A 19,984-nucleotide genomic window follows, 5' to 3' on the forward strand; every position below is an offset into this window, starting at 1 on the left:
TTTCTTTCGATCCTATCAGTATCGATACATGCTCCACCGGACGTGATACCATGTCGTGCTGCTGATCCAGTTTCTACTGGTCTGCCTGCGGATATGGAACTCTGACCTGTTCACCGGACGTGTGACCTTGTCCCGAACCTGCTGTTTCGACCCTCTCTCTCTCTCTCTCTACAACACCTGCTGTCATGACCTCTGAATGCTCGGCTATGAACAGCCAACTGACATTTATTCCTGAGGTGCTGACGTGTTGCACACTCTATAACTACAGTGACTATTATTTGACCCTGCTGGTCATCTATGAACATTTGAACATCTTGAAAAACGATCTGAAGTGAATGGCCATATCCTCTTATAATCTCCCCCCAGCACAGCCAGAAGAGGACTGGCCACCCCTCAGAGCCTGGTTCTGTTATGTGGGCAGCTTGTCTCTCCCTTTTCTGTTTCCCTTCCTCCTTGTTTTGTCCCCTCTTTGTCTGTTGTATCTGTATGTGTGTTTGTCCCCATTATGTTGGTTCGTCTGCCGGTGTGTGTCTGGAGTGGATCGGGGGGCGTGCTCAGGATCTGCCTCTCCTGTGCAGCTGCGGGTTGTTTCCAGTGATTCCTGCCTACGCAGCTGCATCCTATTCTCTCATCAACCTGCACAACTAATTCCTAGGCATGGCTCTCCACCGGCGCCAGATCGTTGTTCTTACTAGAGCGGTAACTTGGCTCACCAGTAGAGTTAAATTGTCTTTGTCTTCAGCCTGGCTCTTTACTCTCCTTAACCTGTCGTTTGTTTTGTCTTCAGTTCAGACATACCTGCCTGCCTGCCTGCCTGCCCGCCTGCCTGCCTGCCTCAGCCTCTCCTTCCTCCGGAGCCGACTAGCCCACTCTGTTCCTTTTCTTCAGTTGTTTTTGGACTAAGACAAATTGAACTTTTATTAAAATAATTTTTGTTTCTTCCACTCCCTTAGTCGTGTTCTGTTTCTCTGAGTGCTGGGTTTAACCATAGCGTAACAGAACGATCTGGCCATGGACCCAACAGAGAAACAGCACGGGGCAGACAAAGACAGCTTCCAACAAGCTATCCAGGCTCAAGGAACGTTGCTAGGACAGCATGACCAATTGATTCGGACTCTTCTTGAAAATAATCATCAACTGCTGAACCAGGTGACTCAGTTAACAACACAAGTCTCTAAATTGTCTGTTATCAGTTCTCCATCTCTCTCTGACCCCCAGTTTGATGCACCCCAAGTTGTTTCCTCTGACATTATGCAGGCTTCGTTCCATCGGGAACCCCCTGTCACGTCGCCTGAACCGTTCAATGGAGAATTGGACAAGTGCCGGGAATTTTTGCTTCAGTGTGACTTGATATTTCGGCAGAGACCACTGTCGTTTTCTACTGATTCCTCTAAGGTACATTATGTTCTGGGGCTGTTAAGAGGGAGAGCTCTGGTTTGGGCTGAGGCTGTGTGCTCAAATCAAATTTTGACTGGATTGACATTTGCTGATTTTTCTGCTAAATTGAAGACTGTTTTTGACCATCCTGACCATATGGGTAATTCCTCAAAGAGACTTTTTAATTTGAGGCAGGGTTCTAACAGTGTGGCTGAGTACTCTATTGAGTTCTGGACTTTGGCAGCGGACTCCAAGTGGAACAATGTGGCACTTCAAGGAGCATTTCTAAACAGTTTGAATGAAGCCATTAAGGATGAACTGGCTGCTCGTGACGAGCCACATTATTTACATTCTCTCGTTTCCCTGTCCATTAAGCTAGACAACCGGTTGCGGGAGAGGCGTCGGGAGAGAGGCGGTCGGCCACATCTAGGAGGACGAGTTCCCCAGCCTTCAACCACTCGAGTCTCGCCTCCCCGGAGCCGGCAGCTTCTTGTTCCTGATCCCATCCCGAGCACAGAGGAGGAACCAATGCAATTGGGTCGAGCTCGACTACCTCCAGCAGAGCGGCAAAGGCGCCTACAGGCGGGTGAGTGCCTGTACTGTGGAGACGCCACACACATTCTGGCTACATGCCCTAAGCGACCAAAAGACAAGGCTCGCTCGTAACGGTGGGTCTACTTGCGAGCCCAGAGTTAGATCCTGAACCCATCATTCCCCGATTACAAGTACCTGTAACCTTACGTTTCCAGAGTCATTCCCTGCCACTCTCAACTCTCATAGACTCAGGTGCAGAAGACAACTTTATTAGCCACCAGTTCGTTACACAAGCTCGTATCCCCGTGGAGCCACTACCTACCCCCATTCGAGTCACAGCCCTTGATGGGCGCCTCCTCGCGGAGATAACTCATCAAACCACCCCCGTTTCCCTAGTGATTTCTGGCAATCATTGTGAAAGCATTCAGTTAAGAGTTATGTCTGGCTCAGCTACCCCCCTTGGCTTCCCCTGGTTGGCTCTTCACAACCCACAAATTGATTGGACACGTCACACCATTCTCAGTTGGAGCACTAACTGCCATTCAGAGTGCCTTAGGTCAGCGGTTCCCCCCACTAAGTGTAACCCAACTCATCCCTCAGCTCCTCCCGATCTGTCATCTGTCCCCAAAGAATACCATGACTTAGCTGAGGTTTTCAGTAAGGACAAGGCTCTGTCTCTACCACCACATAGGCCTTATGATTGCCCTATTGAACTGCTTTCTGGTGCTCCCTTGCCCTCTAGTCACTTATACAATCTGTCCCGACCGGAAAGAGAGGCAATGGAGCAGTATATTGGTGATTCTCTGGCCTCGGGCATAATCCGTCCCTCGTCGTCTCCTTTGGGTGCAGGTTTCTTTTTTGTTGAAAAGAAAGACAAGTCGTTACGCACCTGTATCGATTTCAGGGGTTTAGACAACATACCTGTTAAAAACAAGTATCCCCTTCCACTCATCAACTCAGCTTTTGAACCTCTGCATGGCGCCACAGTTTTCTCCAAGCTCGACCTCAGGAACGCTTATCACCTTGTCAGAATCCGAAAGGGAGATGAGTGGAAAACCGCTTTCAACACTCCACTGGGGCATTTTGAGTATTTGGTCATGCCCTTTGGGCTCTCAAACGCCTCTGCTGTATTCCAAGCCATGGTAAACGATTTTTTGAACCGTTTTGTCTTTGTATACCTGGATGATATTCTTGTTTTTCCATGTCACCCGAGGAGCATGAGTCACACGTCCGTCAAGTCCTTCAACGGCTCTTGGAGAATAAGCTGTACGTCAAAGCAGAAAAGTGTGAGTTCCACAAACAGTCTACATCGTTCCTTGGTTTCATCATTGAGAGCGGGCAGGTGAAGGCGGACCCCGAGAAGATCCGGGCAGTGACGGAATGGCCCACACCCACCACCCGTAAGCAACTTCAACGATTTTTGGGCTTTGCTAACTTCTACCGTAGATTCATTAAGGGTTTTAGTAAAGTGGTGGCACCACTTACTAGACTCACATCCCCAAAAGTCCCTTTTCTGTGGTCCCCTGAGGCGGAGCAGGCGGTAGGGGTTTTGAAGGAACTGTTTTCCATCTCCCCCGTGTTAATACACCCCAATACCTCTCTGCAGTTTATTGTGGAGGTGGACGCGTCTGACTCAGGTGTGGGAGCAGTCCTCTCCCAGCGCTCCCCCACTGACCAAAAGCTTCACCCCTGTGCTTTTTTCTCCAAGAAATTGTCACCCACAGAACGGAATTACGACGTTGGAAAGCGGGAACTGCTGGCGGTCAAACTAGCACTGGAAGAATGGCGGCACTGGCTGGATGGAGCTGAACTGCCGTTTGTGGTCTGGACAGACCACAAAAACTTGGCTTACATCCAAGCCACTAAGAGACTCAACTCACGCCAAGCCAGATGGGCCCTGTTTTTTAGTAGGTTTAACTTTATTCTAACATACAGACCGGGGTCAAGAAATGTTAAACCAGATGCTTTGTCCCGCCAGTTTGCTGACCCTTCGGAGACCAGCGAGCCTGAGGCAGTCCTACCTTCCTCATGCGTCGTGGCGGCAGTACAGTGGGAGATCGAGTCTATTGTGAAGACTGCACTTGCCACGGACCCGGGACCGGGTGATGGACCTCCCAACCTACTCTTTGTTCCCGAGACGGTCCGGTCTCAGGTGTTGCAGTGGATTCACACCTCCCGTTTTGCTGGTCACCCTGGGATGAGACGCACGTTGACGCTGCTTAAGAGACATTTTTGGTGGCCTTCAATGGAAACTGACGTTCGGGCTTTTGTGGCAGCCTGTTCAACCTGTGCTCGGGGCAAAGCCTCCCATCAGTCCCCTTTGGGGCTGCTGCTACCCCTCCCAGTTCCCAGCCATCCCTGGTCCCACATAGCCATGGATTTTGTCACCGGCCTACCCAAGTCTGAAGGTAATGATACTATACTTACCATTGTGGACAGATTCTCTAAATCTGTTCACTATATAGCATTACCAAAATTACCGTCTGCCAGTGAGACAGCGGACCTTCTATTCCAACATGTATTCCATCCCCATGGAATACCTGTGGACATCGTATCTGATAGAGGCCCAAAGTTTACTTCCCGTGTTTGGAAGGTTTTCTGTTCTGCTTTGGGTGCTTCCGTTAGTCTGTCCTCAGGGTTTCATCCCCAGACCAACGGTCAAACAGAAAGAGCCAATCAAGACCTCGAAGCAACCCTTCGTTGTGTGGCTGCTCAACATCCATCATCCTGGGCCAAACATCTGCCTTGGATAGAGTACGCCCACAACTCCCTTACCACCTCTGCCACCGGCCTTTCACCCTTCGAAGTAACCATAGGTTATCAACCCCCTCTGTTTCCTGCTCAGGAGAAGAAATTGGCTGTTCCTTCGGTTCAGGAGAACCTCCGCCGCTGCCAGAGAGTGCGGAGCGACACTCGGGAAGCGTTGCTTCGGACCACCGACAGGAACAAGATGACAGCGGATAGGAGCAGGACTCCCGCACCTGTGTTTCATCCTGGTCAAGAGGTTTGGCTGTCATCAAAGAACGTACCTCTTCGTACCAAATCACACAAGCTGTCTCCTCTGTACCTGGGTCCGTTTGTGGTGGAGTCCATCGTTAACCCCGCTGCGGTTCGTTTGAAGTTGCCTTCAGCCATGAAGATACACCCTACTTTCCACGTCTCCCAACTGAAACCTGTGTCCTCCAGCCTTTTGTGTCCGCCGGCAGATCCACCTCCACCTGTTCGCCTCATTGACGACCATCCGGCCTACACCGTCAGTAGGCTCCTGGACTCTCGGAGGCGGGGTAGGGGTCTCCAATACCTAGTCGATTGGGAAGGTTATGGACCAGAGGAGAGGTCTTGGGTCCCTAAGCGTTTTGTGTTGGATCCTCAGCTGATCACGAACTTCCATCACGACAACCCTGACAGGCCTGGTGGGTCGCCAGGTGGCGAAGATTGAGGGGGGGGGGTACTGTTATGTGGGCAGCTTGTCTCTCCCTTTTCTGTTTCCCTTCCTCCTTGTTTTGCCCCCTCTTTGTCTGTTGTATCTGTATGTGTGTTTGTCCCCATTATGTTGGTGCGTCTGCCGGTGTGTGTCTGGAGTGGATCGGGGGGTGTGCTCAGGATATGCCTCTCCTGTGCAGCTGCGGGTTGTTTCCAGTGATTCCTGCCTACGCAGCTGCATCCTATTCTCTCATCAACCTGCACTACTAATTCCTGGGCATGGCTCTCCACCGGCGCCAGATCGTTGTTCTTACTAGAGCGGTAACTTGGCTCACCAGTAGAGTTAAATTGTCTTTGTCTTCAGCCTGGCTCTTTACTCTCCTTAACCTGTCGTTTGTTTTGTCTTCAGTTCAGACATACCTGCCTGCCTGCCTGCCCGCCTGCCTCAGCCTCTCCTTCCTCCGGAGCCGACTAGCCCACTCTGATCCTTTTCTTCAGTTGTTTTTGGACTAAGACAAATTGAACTTTTATTAAAATAATTTTTGTTTCTTCCACTCCCTTAGTCGTGTTCTGTTTCTCTGAGTGCTGGGTTTAACCATAGCGTAACTGTCAAGGTGCTGTGTATCGGTGTGGTGTAGAATCAGGCGCAGGCAGCAGAGGGTAAGTCCAACAAGACTTTACTGAGCACAAAATAATCCAAAACAGCCCGGAGGCAAAAAGACGCACACAGGCGTAATACAAGCGCACACAAAGGTGCGTAAATCTCTCCTAACAACAAGGAGGAAGCTACGGAAAATAGCGTACCGACACAGGTAGCGCAACCACGACACGAACAATTACACACAATACTAACCTAACAACAAGGAAACTAAATAGGGTGCTAAATGAGACCTAACACAAAACAGGTGTGACTAACAGACAAAACCAAACAAACAAGAAACATAGAGCGGTGGCAGCTAGAACTCCGGAGACGACGACCGGCGAAACCTGCCCGAACAAGGAGGAGGAGCCGCCTCGGCCGAAACCGTGACAGTACCCCCCCCTTGACGCGCGGCTCCAGCCGCGCGCTGCCTCCGGCCTCGGGGACGACCAGGGGGACGCGGAGCAGGGCGCGCAGGATGACCACGATGGAATTCGGTCATCAGGGACGGATCCAGAATGTCCCTCCTTGGCACCCAGCACCGCTCCTCCGGACCGTACCCCTCCCACTCCACGAGATATTGGAGACCCCCCATCCGGCGTCTCGAATCCAGGAGGGTCCGAACCGTGTACGCCGAAGCCCCCTCGATGTCCAACGGGGGCGGAGGAGTCTCCTCAATCTCAAAGTCCTGGAGTGGACCAGCTACCACCGGCCTGAGGAGAGACACATGGAACGAGGGGTTAATATTCTTGTAATCAATAGGTAATTCTAACCTGTAACTCACCTCGTTCAATCTCCTCAGGACTTTAAAAGGCCCCACAAACCGCCGACCCAGCTTCCGGCAGGGCAGGCGGAGGGGCAGGTTTCTGGTTGAGAGCCAGACTCGATCTCCAGGTGCGTACACTGGCCCCTCACTGCGGTGTAGGTCGGCGCTCGTCTTCTGTCGACTTATGGCACGCTGCAGATGGACGTGTGCAGCGTCCCACGTCTCCTCCGAGCGCCGCACCCACTCATCCACAGCGGGGGCCTCGATCTGGCTCTCATGCCATGGTGCCAGAACCGGCTGGTACCCTAATACACACTGAAAAGGGGTTAGTTGGGTGGAGGAGTGGCGGAGAGAGTTCTGTGCCATCTCGGCCCAGGGCACATATCTCGCCCACTCCTCCGGCCGGCCCTGACAATATGACCTCAGAAACCTACCCACATCCTGGTTGACTCGTTCAACCTGCCCATTACTCTCCGGGTGGTAACCCGAGGTAAGGCTCACCGAGACCCCCAAACGTTCCATAAATGCTCTCCATACTCTGGAGGTAACTGGGGGCCTCGATCGGACACTATATCCTCGGGCACCCCGTAATGCCGGAAGACGTGAGTAAATAGAGCCTCAGCGGTCTGTAGGGCCGTAGGAAGACCCGGCATGGGAAGGAGACGACAGGCCTTCGTGAACCGATCCACAACGACCAGGATGGTGGTATTCCCCTGTGAGGAGGGAAGATCGGTAACAAAATCCACCGAGAGGTGAGACCAGGGTCGTTGTGGAACGGGCAGGGGCTGTAATTTACCCCTGGGCAAGTGTCTGGGCGCCTTACACTGGGCACACACTGAGCAGGAGGAGACATAAACCCTCACATCCCTGGCTAACGTTGGCCACCAGTACTTCGTACTAAGGCAGTGCACCGTCCGGCCAATACCCGGATGTCCAGAGGAGGGGGACGTGTGAGCCCAATAAATCAGCCGATCCCGGACCTCGAGCGGGACGTACACCCGACCCACCGGACACTGTGGAGGACTAGGCTCGGTGCGTAACGCCCGCTCGATCTCCGCATCGACCTCCCACACCACCGGTGCCACCAGACAAGACTCCGGTAGTATGGGAATGAACTCCACGCACCTCTCCTCCGTGTCATACCAACGGGACAGAGCATCTGCCTTCCCGTTCTGGGACCCAGGGATGTAGGTGATCTTGAACACAAACCGGGCGAGAAACATAGTCCATCGAGCCTGGCGAGGATTCAGTCTCCTAGCTGCCCGAATGTATTCCAGGTTACGATGGTCGGTCAGAATGAGGAAAGGGTGCTGAGCCCCCTCAAGCCAATGCCTCCACACCTTTAGGGCCTGTACTACGGCTAACAGCTCCCTGTCCCCTACGTCATAATTCCGCTCCGCCGGACTGAGCTTCTTAAAATAAAAAGCACAGGGGCGGAGCTTAGGTGGTGTACCGGATCGTTGAGAAAGAACTGCCCCGATACCGGCCTCAGACGCGTCCACCTCAACTTGGAAGGGTAAAGTGGGATCCGGGTGCGCCAACACCGGGGCCGAGGTAAACAGATCCTTCAGTCTCCCAAAGGCCCTGTCCGCCTCAGCTGACCACTGCAAGCGCACCGGACCCCCCTTCAGAAGAGACGTTATGGGAGCTGCCACCTGTCCAAAACCCCGGATAAACCTCCGGTAGTAATTCGCAAAACCCAAGAACCGCTGCACCTCTTTAACCGTAGTTGGGGTTTGCCAATTACGCACGGCGGACACTCGGTCCACCTCCATTCTCACCCCTGACGCAGACAACTGGTAACCCAAAAAGGAAACTGACTCCTGGAAGAACAGACATTTCTCAGCTTTGACATACAGGTCATGCTCCAACAGTCTCCTCAATACCCTGCGCACCAGGGCTACATGCTCGGCCCGAGTAGCACTGTACACAAGAATATCATCTATGTACACCACTACTCCCTGCGCCTGCATGTCCCGGAAAAGTTCATCTACAAACGATTGGAAGACTGATGGAGCATTCATTAACCCATATGGCATGACGAGATACTCGTAATGGCCGGATGTAGTACTAAATGCTGTTTTCCACTCATCGCCCTCCCTAATACGCACCAAGTTATATGCGCTCCTGAGATCCAATTTTGTGAAGAACCTTGCCCCGTGTAAGGACTCCGTCATGGTCCCAATCAGAGGAAGTGGATAGCTGTACTTCACCGTCACCTGATTGAGACCGCGGTAATCAATACACGGACGCAAACCTCCATCCTTTTTCTTCACAAAAAAGAAGCTTGAGGACGCGGGAGAAGTGGAGGTCCGTATGTATCCCTGTCTCAGAGACTTAGCAATGTAAGTCTCCATTGCCCTTTTCTCCTCCTGTGACAAAGGATACACATGGCTCCGCGGAAGCGCTGCTCCTGTCTGGAGGTCTATCGCACAATCCCCCTGTCTATGAGGTGGCAACTGTGCCGCTCTGGTCTTACTGAACACGAGCGCCAAATCCTCATACTCAGGAGGAATGTGCAGTGCTGGCATCTGGTTCGGACTCTCCACCGAGGTCGCCCCTACGGAAACACCCAGACATAACCCCTCACACTGAGCAGACAACCCTTTAAGAGCTTTCTCTCGCCACGAAATAGTAGGATCATGGGTCATCAACCAGGGAAGCCCCAGTACCACCGGATACGCAGGAGAGTCGATAAGATAGAGTTGAATCGTTTCCTCATGACCCCCCTGCGTCATCATCCTAAGTGGCGCTGTGACCTCCCCAATCAACCCAGATCCTGACGGACGACTATCTAGGGCATGTACAGGAAAGGGTTTTTCGACTGGAAGGAGGGGAATCCCTAACTTAACACAGAATCTCCGGTCTACAAAATTCCCAGCTGCGCCTGAATCGACTAGCGCCTTATGCTGGGACCGAGGTGCAACCTGTGGGAAACAAACAGGTAAGGTAAAGTGAACGACAGAAAGCTCTAGGTAAGTAGGGCGCCTACTCACCTGGGTGGACTCCCCACTGTATGACCTGCTCTCTCCCTCACCAGGGGACCCTCCCCAGCACCGAGCCGCAGTGTGCCCTCCGCGCCCACACTTGGTGCAGGAGACTGCCCCCCTCGGGCTCCTACCTCTTCTCCCTCTAGCGCCAGCATCTCCAAGCTCCATCGGACACTGCTCGGAGGCGCTGGAGGGTGGAATGGGGGGCCCCCACCTGGGACGTCCGCGGGTCGCCAGCAGGTTGTCCAGGCGAATGGCCATGTCCACCAGCTGGTCAAAGGTTAGTGTTGTGTCCCTGCAGGCTAACTCCCTGCGGACGTCCTCCCGAAGGCTGCATCTGAAGTGGTCTTTGAGGGCCCTCTCATTCCACCCCGCATCAGCCGCTAGAGTCCGGAACTCCAGCGCAAACGCCTGAGCGCTCCTCATCCCCTGTCGGAGGTGGAATAGACGTTCCCCCGCCGCTCTCCCCTCTGGTGGATGGTCGAAGACCGCACGGAAGCGATGGGAGAACTCCGCGTAGGTGACTGTGGCGGCGTCTATTCCCCTCCATTCGGCGTTGGCCCACTCCAACGCCTTGCCGGTGAGACAGGAGATGAGGGCGGAAACGCTCTCGTATCCCGAGGGCGCCGGGTGTATGGTGGCAATGTAGAGCTCCACTTGTAGGAGGAACCCCTGACACCCGGCAGCGGTGCCGTCGTACGCCCTCGGGAGCGAGAGCCGAATCCCACTGGGTTCCGGTCGATGGACGGGCTGGCTGTCCGGTGGTGAAGGTGATGGTGCGATAGGTAAGGGCTGTGGGAACCCCGCTGGTCTCCCATCGACGAAGGGTGTCCATGACGCCCTCCAAGGCGTGCCCGATACGGTTGATCCGGTGCTCTTGTCCAAGGAGACGCTCCTCCATATTGTCGACGGGTGCTCCTGCTGATTCCATATGTGGTGTGTAATTCTGTCAAGGTGCTGTGTATCGGTGTGGTGTAGAATCAGGCACAGGCAGCAGAGGGTAAGTCCAACAAGACTTTACTGAGCACAAAATAATCCAAAACAGCCCGGAGGCAAAAAGACGCACACAGGCGTAATACAAGCGCACAGACAGGTGCGTAAATCTCTCCTAACAACAAGGAGGAAGCTACGGAAAATAGCGTACCGACACAGGTAGCGCAACCACGACAAGAACAATTACACACAATACTAACCTAACAACAAGGAAACTAAATAGGGTGCTAAATGAGACCTAACACAAAACAGGTGTGACTAACAGACAAAACCAAACAAACAAGAAACATAGAGCGGTGGCAGCTAGAACTCCGGAGACGACGACCGGCGAAACCTGCCCGAACAAGGAGGAGGAGCCGCCTCGGCCGAAACCGTGACAGTAACAGGTTCCTCTAGGTTTCTTCCTAGGTTCCTGCCTTTCTAGGGAGTTTTTCCTAGCCACCATGCTTCTACATCTGCATTGCTTGTTCTTTGGGGTTTTAGACTGGGTTTATATATAAGCACTTTGTGACAACTGCTGATGTAAAAAAATATAAACCGGTAATTGTGGTACGCATATGAAGCAGACCAGGCCAGGGTTTAGGGTTTGAGAAGTCAAAGAAGTAAAAATGACTTCCTTAGTTGTTAGTAAAACATTTTTTTACTCAGCATTGTTGGTTAAGGGCTCGTAAGTAAGCATTTCACAGTAAGGTCTACACCTGTTGTATTAGGAGCATGTGACAAATCTAATTTGGATTGATTTGTTCATTTTATAAATGTTCTGTCTTTAGTAGTTGAACACATTATTACTTCAACCTTGTGAAAGTGACAAACTGACACGTTTTCATGTTAGTCAAAAACAACTTTATATGGAAGGAGTGCCTTTGATTTGACGGTCTGCACATGAGCAGTTCGGCGTGAGACGACCGTTCGGCATGAGACGACTGCTCGACCTGATTACATGTTTTTACGCATGACCTTCAAATTAAATTAAATGAAATTGTATGTCACATGCGCCGAATACAACAGTGGTACACTATACCGTGAAATGCTTACTTACGAGCCCTTTCCCAACAATGCAGGGTTAAAAAGTCACAAAAATTAGCTAAATAAAAAAAGGAAATAGTAACATAATAAAATAATAATAATGAGGCTATAAGGAGTACCAGTACTGAGTCAATGTGCAGGGGTACCAGGTAGTTGAGGTAATAACTAGACTATCTACAAGGAGTACCAGTACTGAGTCAATGTCCAGGGGTACCAGGTAGTTGAGGTAATAACTAGACTATCTACAAGGATTACCAGTACTGAGTCAATGTCCAGGGGTACCAGGTAGTTGAGGTAATAACTAGACTATATACAAGGAGTACCAGTACTGAGTCAATGTGCAGGGGTACCAGGTAGTTGAGGTAATATTTACATGTAGGTAGGGGTAAAAGTGACTAGGCAATCAGGATAGAGATTACATCTACTCATCCAGGGAATGCACACACACTCACTGACAGACATACACACACACAGGGAGGGAATGTTGTGTTTGTTTAATATTGTTTCAGGACTATGATAATGGAAAAAAGGATTAGCCTATGGATTATGAAAACAACAAAAATAAATGGGAAAATGGGAGAGGAGAAATGACTAGAGACAGTGTTGTTTAACTCACTGACCATGACACGTGAGTTCTTCTTACCTTTGTTCAGTAGAAAAGTCTCCCTCTCTAAACTCTATAGGTTGTTCCATAGACTTGTCACTCTTCATGGACACACAGCTGGGTACAGGGGAGGCTGGTCTCTCCTGCTTGATTGGGCTTCAACACAACAGAGACAAACATTACATATCTCATCTACTCTGAACTCAGATGGGGAAACATAACAAGAGTTTCATTCCAAAACGCTATATATCAATTTTCAGAAATGTTCGTAAATTAGCTTCTATTGTTTAAAGAAATTATCAAATAAATGGTTGTGTTTTCTCACTAGCTAATCATGGCAGGGGGTTGTTCAATAACAGACATGTGTTTCTTTAAAATCGATCACTTAATGGCTTCATTTCAGAGAGACAAATGTTTTTTTTTTGCAAAATGCTATATATCTGCCTCACTCTCAGAGAAATAAGTAGTACTAATACATTTTACACAGTTAAATGTAACAAATAACTACATTTTTAATAAAGAACTGTACAAATGATACACTTGTGACATCAATATTTAAATATATTTAAAAAATAATAATAAATACAGTAATATGAGATCTGTATGTAAAACATTTACATTTTATTTTTTAGTCATTTAGTCATTTAGTCATTTAGCAGATGTTTTTTATTCAGGGTCCGGATTCCCAAAAGCATTTTAAGGCCAAGTTCATCATTAGAACCTTCATAGGAGCATTGTTAAATCTCTGAGCTGTTTCCCAAAACCATCGTTATTAACGTTGCACTTGAAAACGCTCATATTCTAAGACCTGCCTCAGACCACTTGTAGAACAGCCAATTGCGTCGTTAGATGTTTTTTTGCCCTCCCGCGTCACTTTATACACAGAAGATCTCCGCTAAACATAGAATCACATGGTTTATCCGTCTCTCTGTGACCACCGATAAATTCAGAACAAAGTTGACTACAAATACAAAGTTGCCAATGTCTTTGCAATTGATTCAAACAAGGGACGTATAACATTTGCTTCAAATTGTTATTTTTTAGTTTTATTTCACCTTTATTTAACCAGGTAAGCCAGTTGAGAACAGGTTCTCATTTACAACTGCGACCTGGCCAAGATAAAGCAAAGCAGTGCAATAAAAACAACACAGAGTTACATATGGGGTAAAAAACATAAAGTCAAAAATACAACAGAAAATATATATACAGTGTGTGCAAATGTAGCAAGTTATGGAGGTATGGCAATAAATAGGCTATAGTGCAGAATAATTACAATAGTATTAACACTGGAATGCTAGATGTGCAAGAGATTATGTGCAAATAGAGATACTGGGGTGCAAAAGAGCAAAATAAATAACAATATAGGGATGAGGTAGTTGGGTGGACTAATTTCAGATGGGCTGTGTACAGGTGCAGTGATCGGTAAGGTGCTCTGACAACTGATGCTTAAAGTTATTGAGGGAGATAAGAGTCTCCAGCTTCAGAGATTTTTGCAATTCGTTCCAGTCATTGGCAGCAGAGAACTGGAAGGAATGGCGGCCAAAGGAGGTGTTGGCTTTGGGAATGACCAGTGAGATATACCTGCTGGAGCGCAGACTACGGGTGGGTGCTGCTATGGTGACCAATGAGCTAAGATAAGGCGGGGATTTGCCTAGCAGTGATTTATAGATGGCCTGGAGCCAGTGGGTTTGACGACGAACATGTAGTGAGGACCAGCCAACAAGAGCGTACAGGTCACAGTGGTGGGTAGTGTATGGGGCTTTGGAGACAAAACGGATGGCACTGTGATAGACTACATCCAATTTGCTGAGTAGAGTGTTGGAGGCTATTTTGTAAATGACATCGCCGAAGTCAAGGATCGGTAGGATAGTCAGTTTTACGAGGGCATGTTTGGCAGCATGAGTGAAGGAGGCTTTGTTGCGAAATAGGAAGCCGATTCTAGATTTAACTTTGGATTGGAGATTCTTTATGTGAGTCTGGAAGTTGAGTTTACAGTCTAACCAGACACCTAGGTATTTGTAGTTGTCCACATACTCTAGGTCAGACCCGTCGAGAGTGGTGATTCTAGTCGGGTGGGCGGGTGCCAGCAGCGTTCGATTGAAAAGCATGCATTTAGTTTTACTAGTGTTTAAGAGCAGTTGGAGGCTACTGAAGGATTGTTGTATGGCATTGAAGCTCGTTTGGAGGTTTGTTAACACAGTGTCCAATGAAGGGCCAGATGTATACAAAATGGTGTCGTCTGCGTAGAGGTGGATCTGAGAGTCACCAGCAGCAAGAGCGACATCATTGATATACACTGAGAAAAGTGTCGGCCCAAGAATTGAACCCTGTGGCACCCCCATAGAGACTGCCATAGGTCCAGACAACAGGCCCTCCGATTTGACACACTGAACTCTATCTGAGAAGTAGTTGGTGAACCAGGCGAGGCAGTCATTTGAGAAACCAAGGCTATTTAGTCTGCCAATAAGAATGCGGTGGTTGACAGAGTCGAAAGCCTTGGCCAGGTCGATGAAGACGGCTGCACAGTACTGTCTATTATCAATCGCGGTTATAATATCGTTTATGACCTTGAGCGTGGCTGAAGTGCAACCGTGACCAGCTCGGAAACCGGATTGCATAGCGGAGAAGGTACAGTGGTATTCGAAATGGTCGGTGATCTGTTTGTTAACTTGGCTTTCAAATACTTTCGAAAGGCAGGGCAGGATGGATATAGGTCTGTAGCAGTTTGGATCTAGCGTGTCACCCCCTTTGAAGAGGGGGATGACCGCGGCAGCTTTCCAATCTCTGGGGATCTCAGACGTCATGAAAGAGAGGTTGAACAGACTAGTAATAGGGGTTGCGACAATTTCGGCGGCTAGTTTTAGAAAGAAAGGGTCCAGATTGTCTAGCCCAGCTGATTTGTAGGGGTCCATATTTTGCAGCGCTTTCAAAACATCAGCTGTCTGAATTTGTGTGAAGGAGAAGCGGGGGGGGGCATGGGCAAGTTGCAGCAGAGGGTGCAGAGTTGGTGGCCGGGTTAGTGGTAGCCAGATGGAAAGCATGGCCAGCTGTAGCAAAATGCTTGTTGAAATTCTCGATTATTGTAGATTTATCGGTGGTGATAGTGTTTCCTAGCCTCAGTGCAGTGGGCAGCTGGGAGAAAGTGCTCTTATTCTCCATGGACTTTACAGTGTCCCAAAACTTTTTGGAGTTAGTGCTACAGGATGCAAATTTCTGTTTGAAAAAGTTAGCCTTTGCTTTCCTGACTGCTTGTGTATATTGGTTCCTAACTTCCCTGAAAAGTTGCATATCGCAGGGGCTATTTGATGCTAATGCTGTACGCCAAATGAAAACCGAGATGACTGCATTACAATATAAACAGTAGGCTATAGGCCTATTTCAATCATATTGGAATATATTCCATGTTCAATATATTTAGTTTTATTTTGCTACTTGTAGGCTACTGTCTGTAATTTGTCTCAATATATTTCATGATGTGTAGCCTAACATGTGCCCAATGATGTGCCGAATCTGTGATTTAGTGCATTTTTATTGTGTAAGCATTAGAATAAACGACCTCAATATTTGCAGCCGTAGGTAGTAATATCTTTCTAGAAGCTGATCCGTGGTCAGTATTGTGAAATAATTTTAATGTTAAGGAAAGATTTTAATGGAGAAAACTGATCCGAGAGCAGCGCTCCCCTTCTTTCGATCCTATCAGTATCGATACATGCTCCACCGGACGTGATACCTTGTCATGCTGCTGATCCAGTTTCTACTGGTCTGCCTGCGGATATGGAACTCTGACCTGTTCACCGGACGTGCTACCTTGTCCCGAACCTGCTGTTTCGACCCTCTCTCTCTCTCTCTCCTTCTCTCTCTCTCTCTCTCTACCACTCCTGCTGTCTCGACCTCTGAATGCTCGGCTATGATAAGCCACATTTACTCCTGAGGTGCTGACGTGTTGCACCCTCTATAACCACAGTGATTATTATTTGACCCTGTTGGTCATCTATGAACATTTGAAAATCTTGAAGAACGATCTGGCCTTAATGGCCATATCCTCTTATAATCTCCCCCCAGCACAGCCAGAAGAGGACTGGCCACCCCTCAGAGCCTGGTTCCTCTCTAGGTTTGTTCCTAGGTTCCTGCCTTTCTAGGGAGTTTTTCCTAGCCACCGTGCTTCTACATCTGCATTGCTTGCTCTTTGGGGTTTTAGACTGGGTTTCTATATAAGCACTTTGTGACAACTGCTGATGTAAAAAAATATATAATTGTGGTACGCATATGAAGCAGACCAGGCCAGGGTTTAGGGTTTGAGAAGTCAAAGAAGTAAAAATGACTTCCTTAGTTGTTAGTAAAACATTTTTTTACTCAGCATTGTTGGTTAAGGGCTTGTAAGTAAGCATTTCACAGTTAGGTCTACACCTGTTGTATTATGAGCATGTGACAAATCTAATTTGGATTGATTGATTTGTTCATTTTATAAATGTTCTGTCTTTAGTAGTTGAACACATTATTACTTCAACCTCGTGAAAGTGACAAACTGACACGTTTTCATGTTAGTCAAAAACAACTTTATATGGAAGGAGTGCCTTTGATTTGACGGCCTGCACATGCGCAGTTCGGCGTGAGACGACCGTTCGGCATGAGACGACTGCTCGACCTGATTACATGTTTTTACACATGACCTTCAAATTAAATTAAATGAAATTGTATGTCACATGCGCCGAATACAACAGTGGTACACTATACCGTGAAATGCTTACTTACGAGCCCTTTCCCAACAATGCAGAGTTAAAAAGTCACAAAAATTAGCTAAATAAAAAAAGGAAATAGTAACATAATAAAATAATAATAATGAGGCTATAAGGAGTACCAGTACTGAGTCAATGTGCAGGGGTACCAGGTAGTTGAGATAATAACTAGACTATCTACAAGGAGTACCAGTACTGAGTCAATGTGCAGGGGTACCAGGTAGTTGAGGTAATATTTACATGTAGGTAGGGGTAAAAGTGACTAGGCAATCAGGATAGAGATTACATCTCCTCATCCAGGGAATGCACACACACTCACTGACAGACATAAACACACACAGGGAGGGAATGTTGTGTTTGTTTAATATTGTTTCAGGACTATGATAATGGAAAAAAGGATTAGCCTATGGATTATGAAAACAACAAAAATAAATGGGAAAATGGGAGAGGAGAAATGACTAGAGACAGTGTTGTTTAACTCACTGACCATGACACGTGAGTTCTTCTTACCTTTGTTCAGTAGAAAAGTCTCCCTCTCTAAACTCTATAGGTTGTTCCATAGACTTGTCACTCTTCATGGACACACAGCTGGGTACAGGGGAGGCTGGTCTCTCCTGCTTGATTGGGCTTCAACACAACAGAGACAAACATTACATATCTCATCTACTCTGAGCTCAGATGGGGAAACATAACAAGAGTTTCATTCCAAAACGCTATATATCCATTTTCAGAAATGTTCGTAAATTAGCTTCTATTGTTTAAAGAAATTATCAAATAAATGGTTGTGTTTTCTCACTAGCTAATCATGGCATGGGGTTGTTCAATAACAGACATGTGTTTCTTTAAAATCGATCACTTAATGGCTTCATTTCAGAGAGACAAATGTTTTTTTTTGCAAAATGCTATATACAGTGGGGAAAAAAAGTATTTAGTCAGCCACCAATTGTGCAAGTTCTCCCACTTAAAAAGATGAGAGAGGCCTATAATTCTCGTCATAGGTACACGTCAACTATGACAGACAAAATGAGAAAACATTTTCCAGAAAATCACATTGTAGGATTTTTTATGAATTTATTTGCAAATTATGGTGGAAAATAAGTATTTGGTCACCTACAAACAAGCAAGATTTCTGGCTCTCACAGACCTGTAACTTCTTCTTTAAGAGGCTCCTCTGTCCTCCACTCGTTACCTGTATTAATGGCACCTGTTTGAACTTGTTATCAGTATAAAAGACACCTGTCCACAGCCTCAAACAGTCACACTCCAAACTCCACTATGGCCAAGACCAAAGAGCTGTCAAAGGACACCAGAAACAAAATTGAAGACCTGCACCAGGCTGGGAAGACTGAATCTGCAATAGGTAAGCAGCTTGGTTTGAAGAAATCAACTGTGGGAGCAATTATTAGGAAATGAAAGACATACAAGACCACTGATAATCTCCCTCGATCTGGGGCTCCACGCAAGATCTCACCTCGTGGGGTCAAAATAATCACAAGAACGGTGAGTAAAATTCCCAGAACCACACGGGGGGACCTAGTGAATGACCTGCAGAGAGCTGGGACCAAAGGAACAAAGCCTACCATCAGTAACACACTACGCCTCCAGGGACTCAAATCCTGTAGTGCCAGACGTGTCCCCCTGCTTAAGCCAGTACATGTCCAGGCCCGTCTGAAGTTTGCTAGAGTGCATTTGGATGATCCAGAAGAGGATTGGGAGAATGTCATATGGTCAGATGAAACCAAAATAGAACTTTTTGGTAAAAACTCAACTCGTCGTGTTTGGAGGACAAAGAATGCTGAGTTGCATCCAAAGAACACCATACCTACTGTGAAGCATGGGGGTGGAAACATCATGCTTTGGGGCTGTTTTTCTGCAAAGGGACCAGGACGACTGATCCGTGTAAAGGAAAGAATGAATGGGGCCATGTATCGTGAGACTTTGAGTGAAAACCTCCTTCCATCAGCAAGGGCATTGAAGATAAAACGTGGCTGGGTCTTTCAGCATGACAATGATCCCAAACACACCGCCCGGGCAACGAAGGAGTGGCTTCGTAAGAAGCATTTCAAGGTCCTGGAGTGGCCTAGCCAGTCTCCAGATCTCAACCCCATAGAAAATCTTTGGAGGGAGTTGAAAGTCTGTGTTGCCCAGCGACAGCCCCAAAACATCACTGCTCTAGAGAAGATCTGCATGGAGGAATGGGCCAAAATACCAGCAACAGTGTGTGAAAACCTTGTGAAGACTTAGAGAAAACGTTTGACCTGTGTCATTGCCAACAAAGGGTAGATAACAAAGTATTGAGAAACTTTTGTTATTGACCAAATACTTATTTTCCACCATAATTTGCAAATAAATTCATTAAAAATCCTACAATGTGATTTTCTGGAATTCTTTTTCTCATTTTGTCTGTCATAGTTGACGTGTATCTATGATGCAAATTACAGGCCTCTCTCATCTTTTTAAGTGGGATAACTTGCACAATTGGTGGCTGACTAAATACTTTTTTCCCCCACTGTATCTGCCTCACTCTCAGAGAAATAAGTAGTACTAATAGATTTTACACAGTTAAATGTAACAAATAACTACATTTTTAATAAAGACCTGTACAAATGATACACTTGTGACATCAATATTTAAATATATTTAAAAAAATAATAATAAATACAGTAATATGAGATCTGTATGTAAAACATTTACATTTTATTTTTTAGTCATTTAGTCATTTAGTCATTTAGCAGATGTTTTTTATTCAGGGTCCGGATTCCCAAAAGCATTTTAAGGCCAAGTTCATCATTAGAACCTTCATAGGAGCATTGTTAAATCTCTGAGCTGTTTCCCAAAACCATCGTTATTAACGTTGCACTTGAAAACGCTCATATTCTAACACCTGCCTCAGAC

The 19,984-nt window shown here is 47.6% G+C and overlaps 2 protein-coding genes across 2 annotated transcripts in view; one reads left to right on the top strand and one right to left on the bottom strand.

Annotated features, from left to right (window-relative positions):
- Positions 1–19,984, top strand: part of LOC311142326 (NACHT, LRR and PYD domains-containing protein 3-like) — a 385,235-nt gene that overhangs the window by 141,629 nt on the left and 223,622 nt on the right. The gene's annotated exons all lie outside the window — the stretch shown is intronic.
- Positions 1–19,984, bottom strand: part of LOC311141141 (NACHT, LRR and PYD domains-containing protein 3-like) — an 80,607-nt gene that overhangs the window by 28,531 nt on the left and 32,092 nt on the right. The window contains exons 12-13 of the mRNA XM_084176395.1: positions 17,600–17,716; positions 12,393–12,509 (exon numbers count right to left, since the gene is read on the bottom strand). Coding sequence (XP_084032521.1) covers positions 12,393–12,509; positions 17,600–17,716 — 234 coding nt within the window. The remainder of the gene's footprint in view (positions 1–12,392; positions 12,510–17,599; positions 17,717–19,984) is intronic.

The sequence above is a fragment of the Coregonus lavaretus genome (assembly GCF_964263955.1).
Source record: "Coregonus lavaretus genome assembly, chromosome: 2".
NCBI lineage: Eukaryota > Metazoa > Chordata > Actinopteri > Salmoniformes > Salmonidae > Coregonus > Coregonus lavaretus.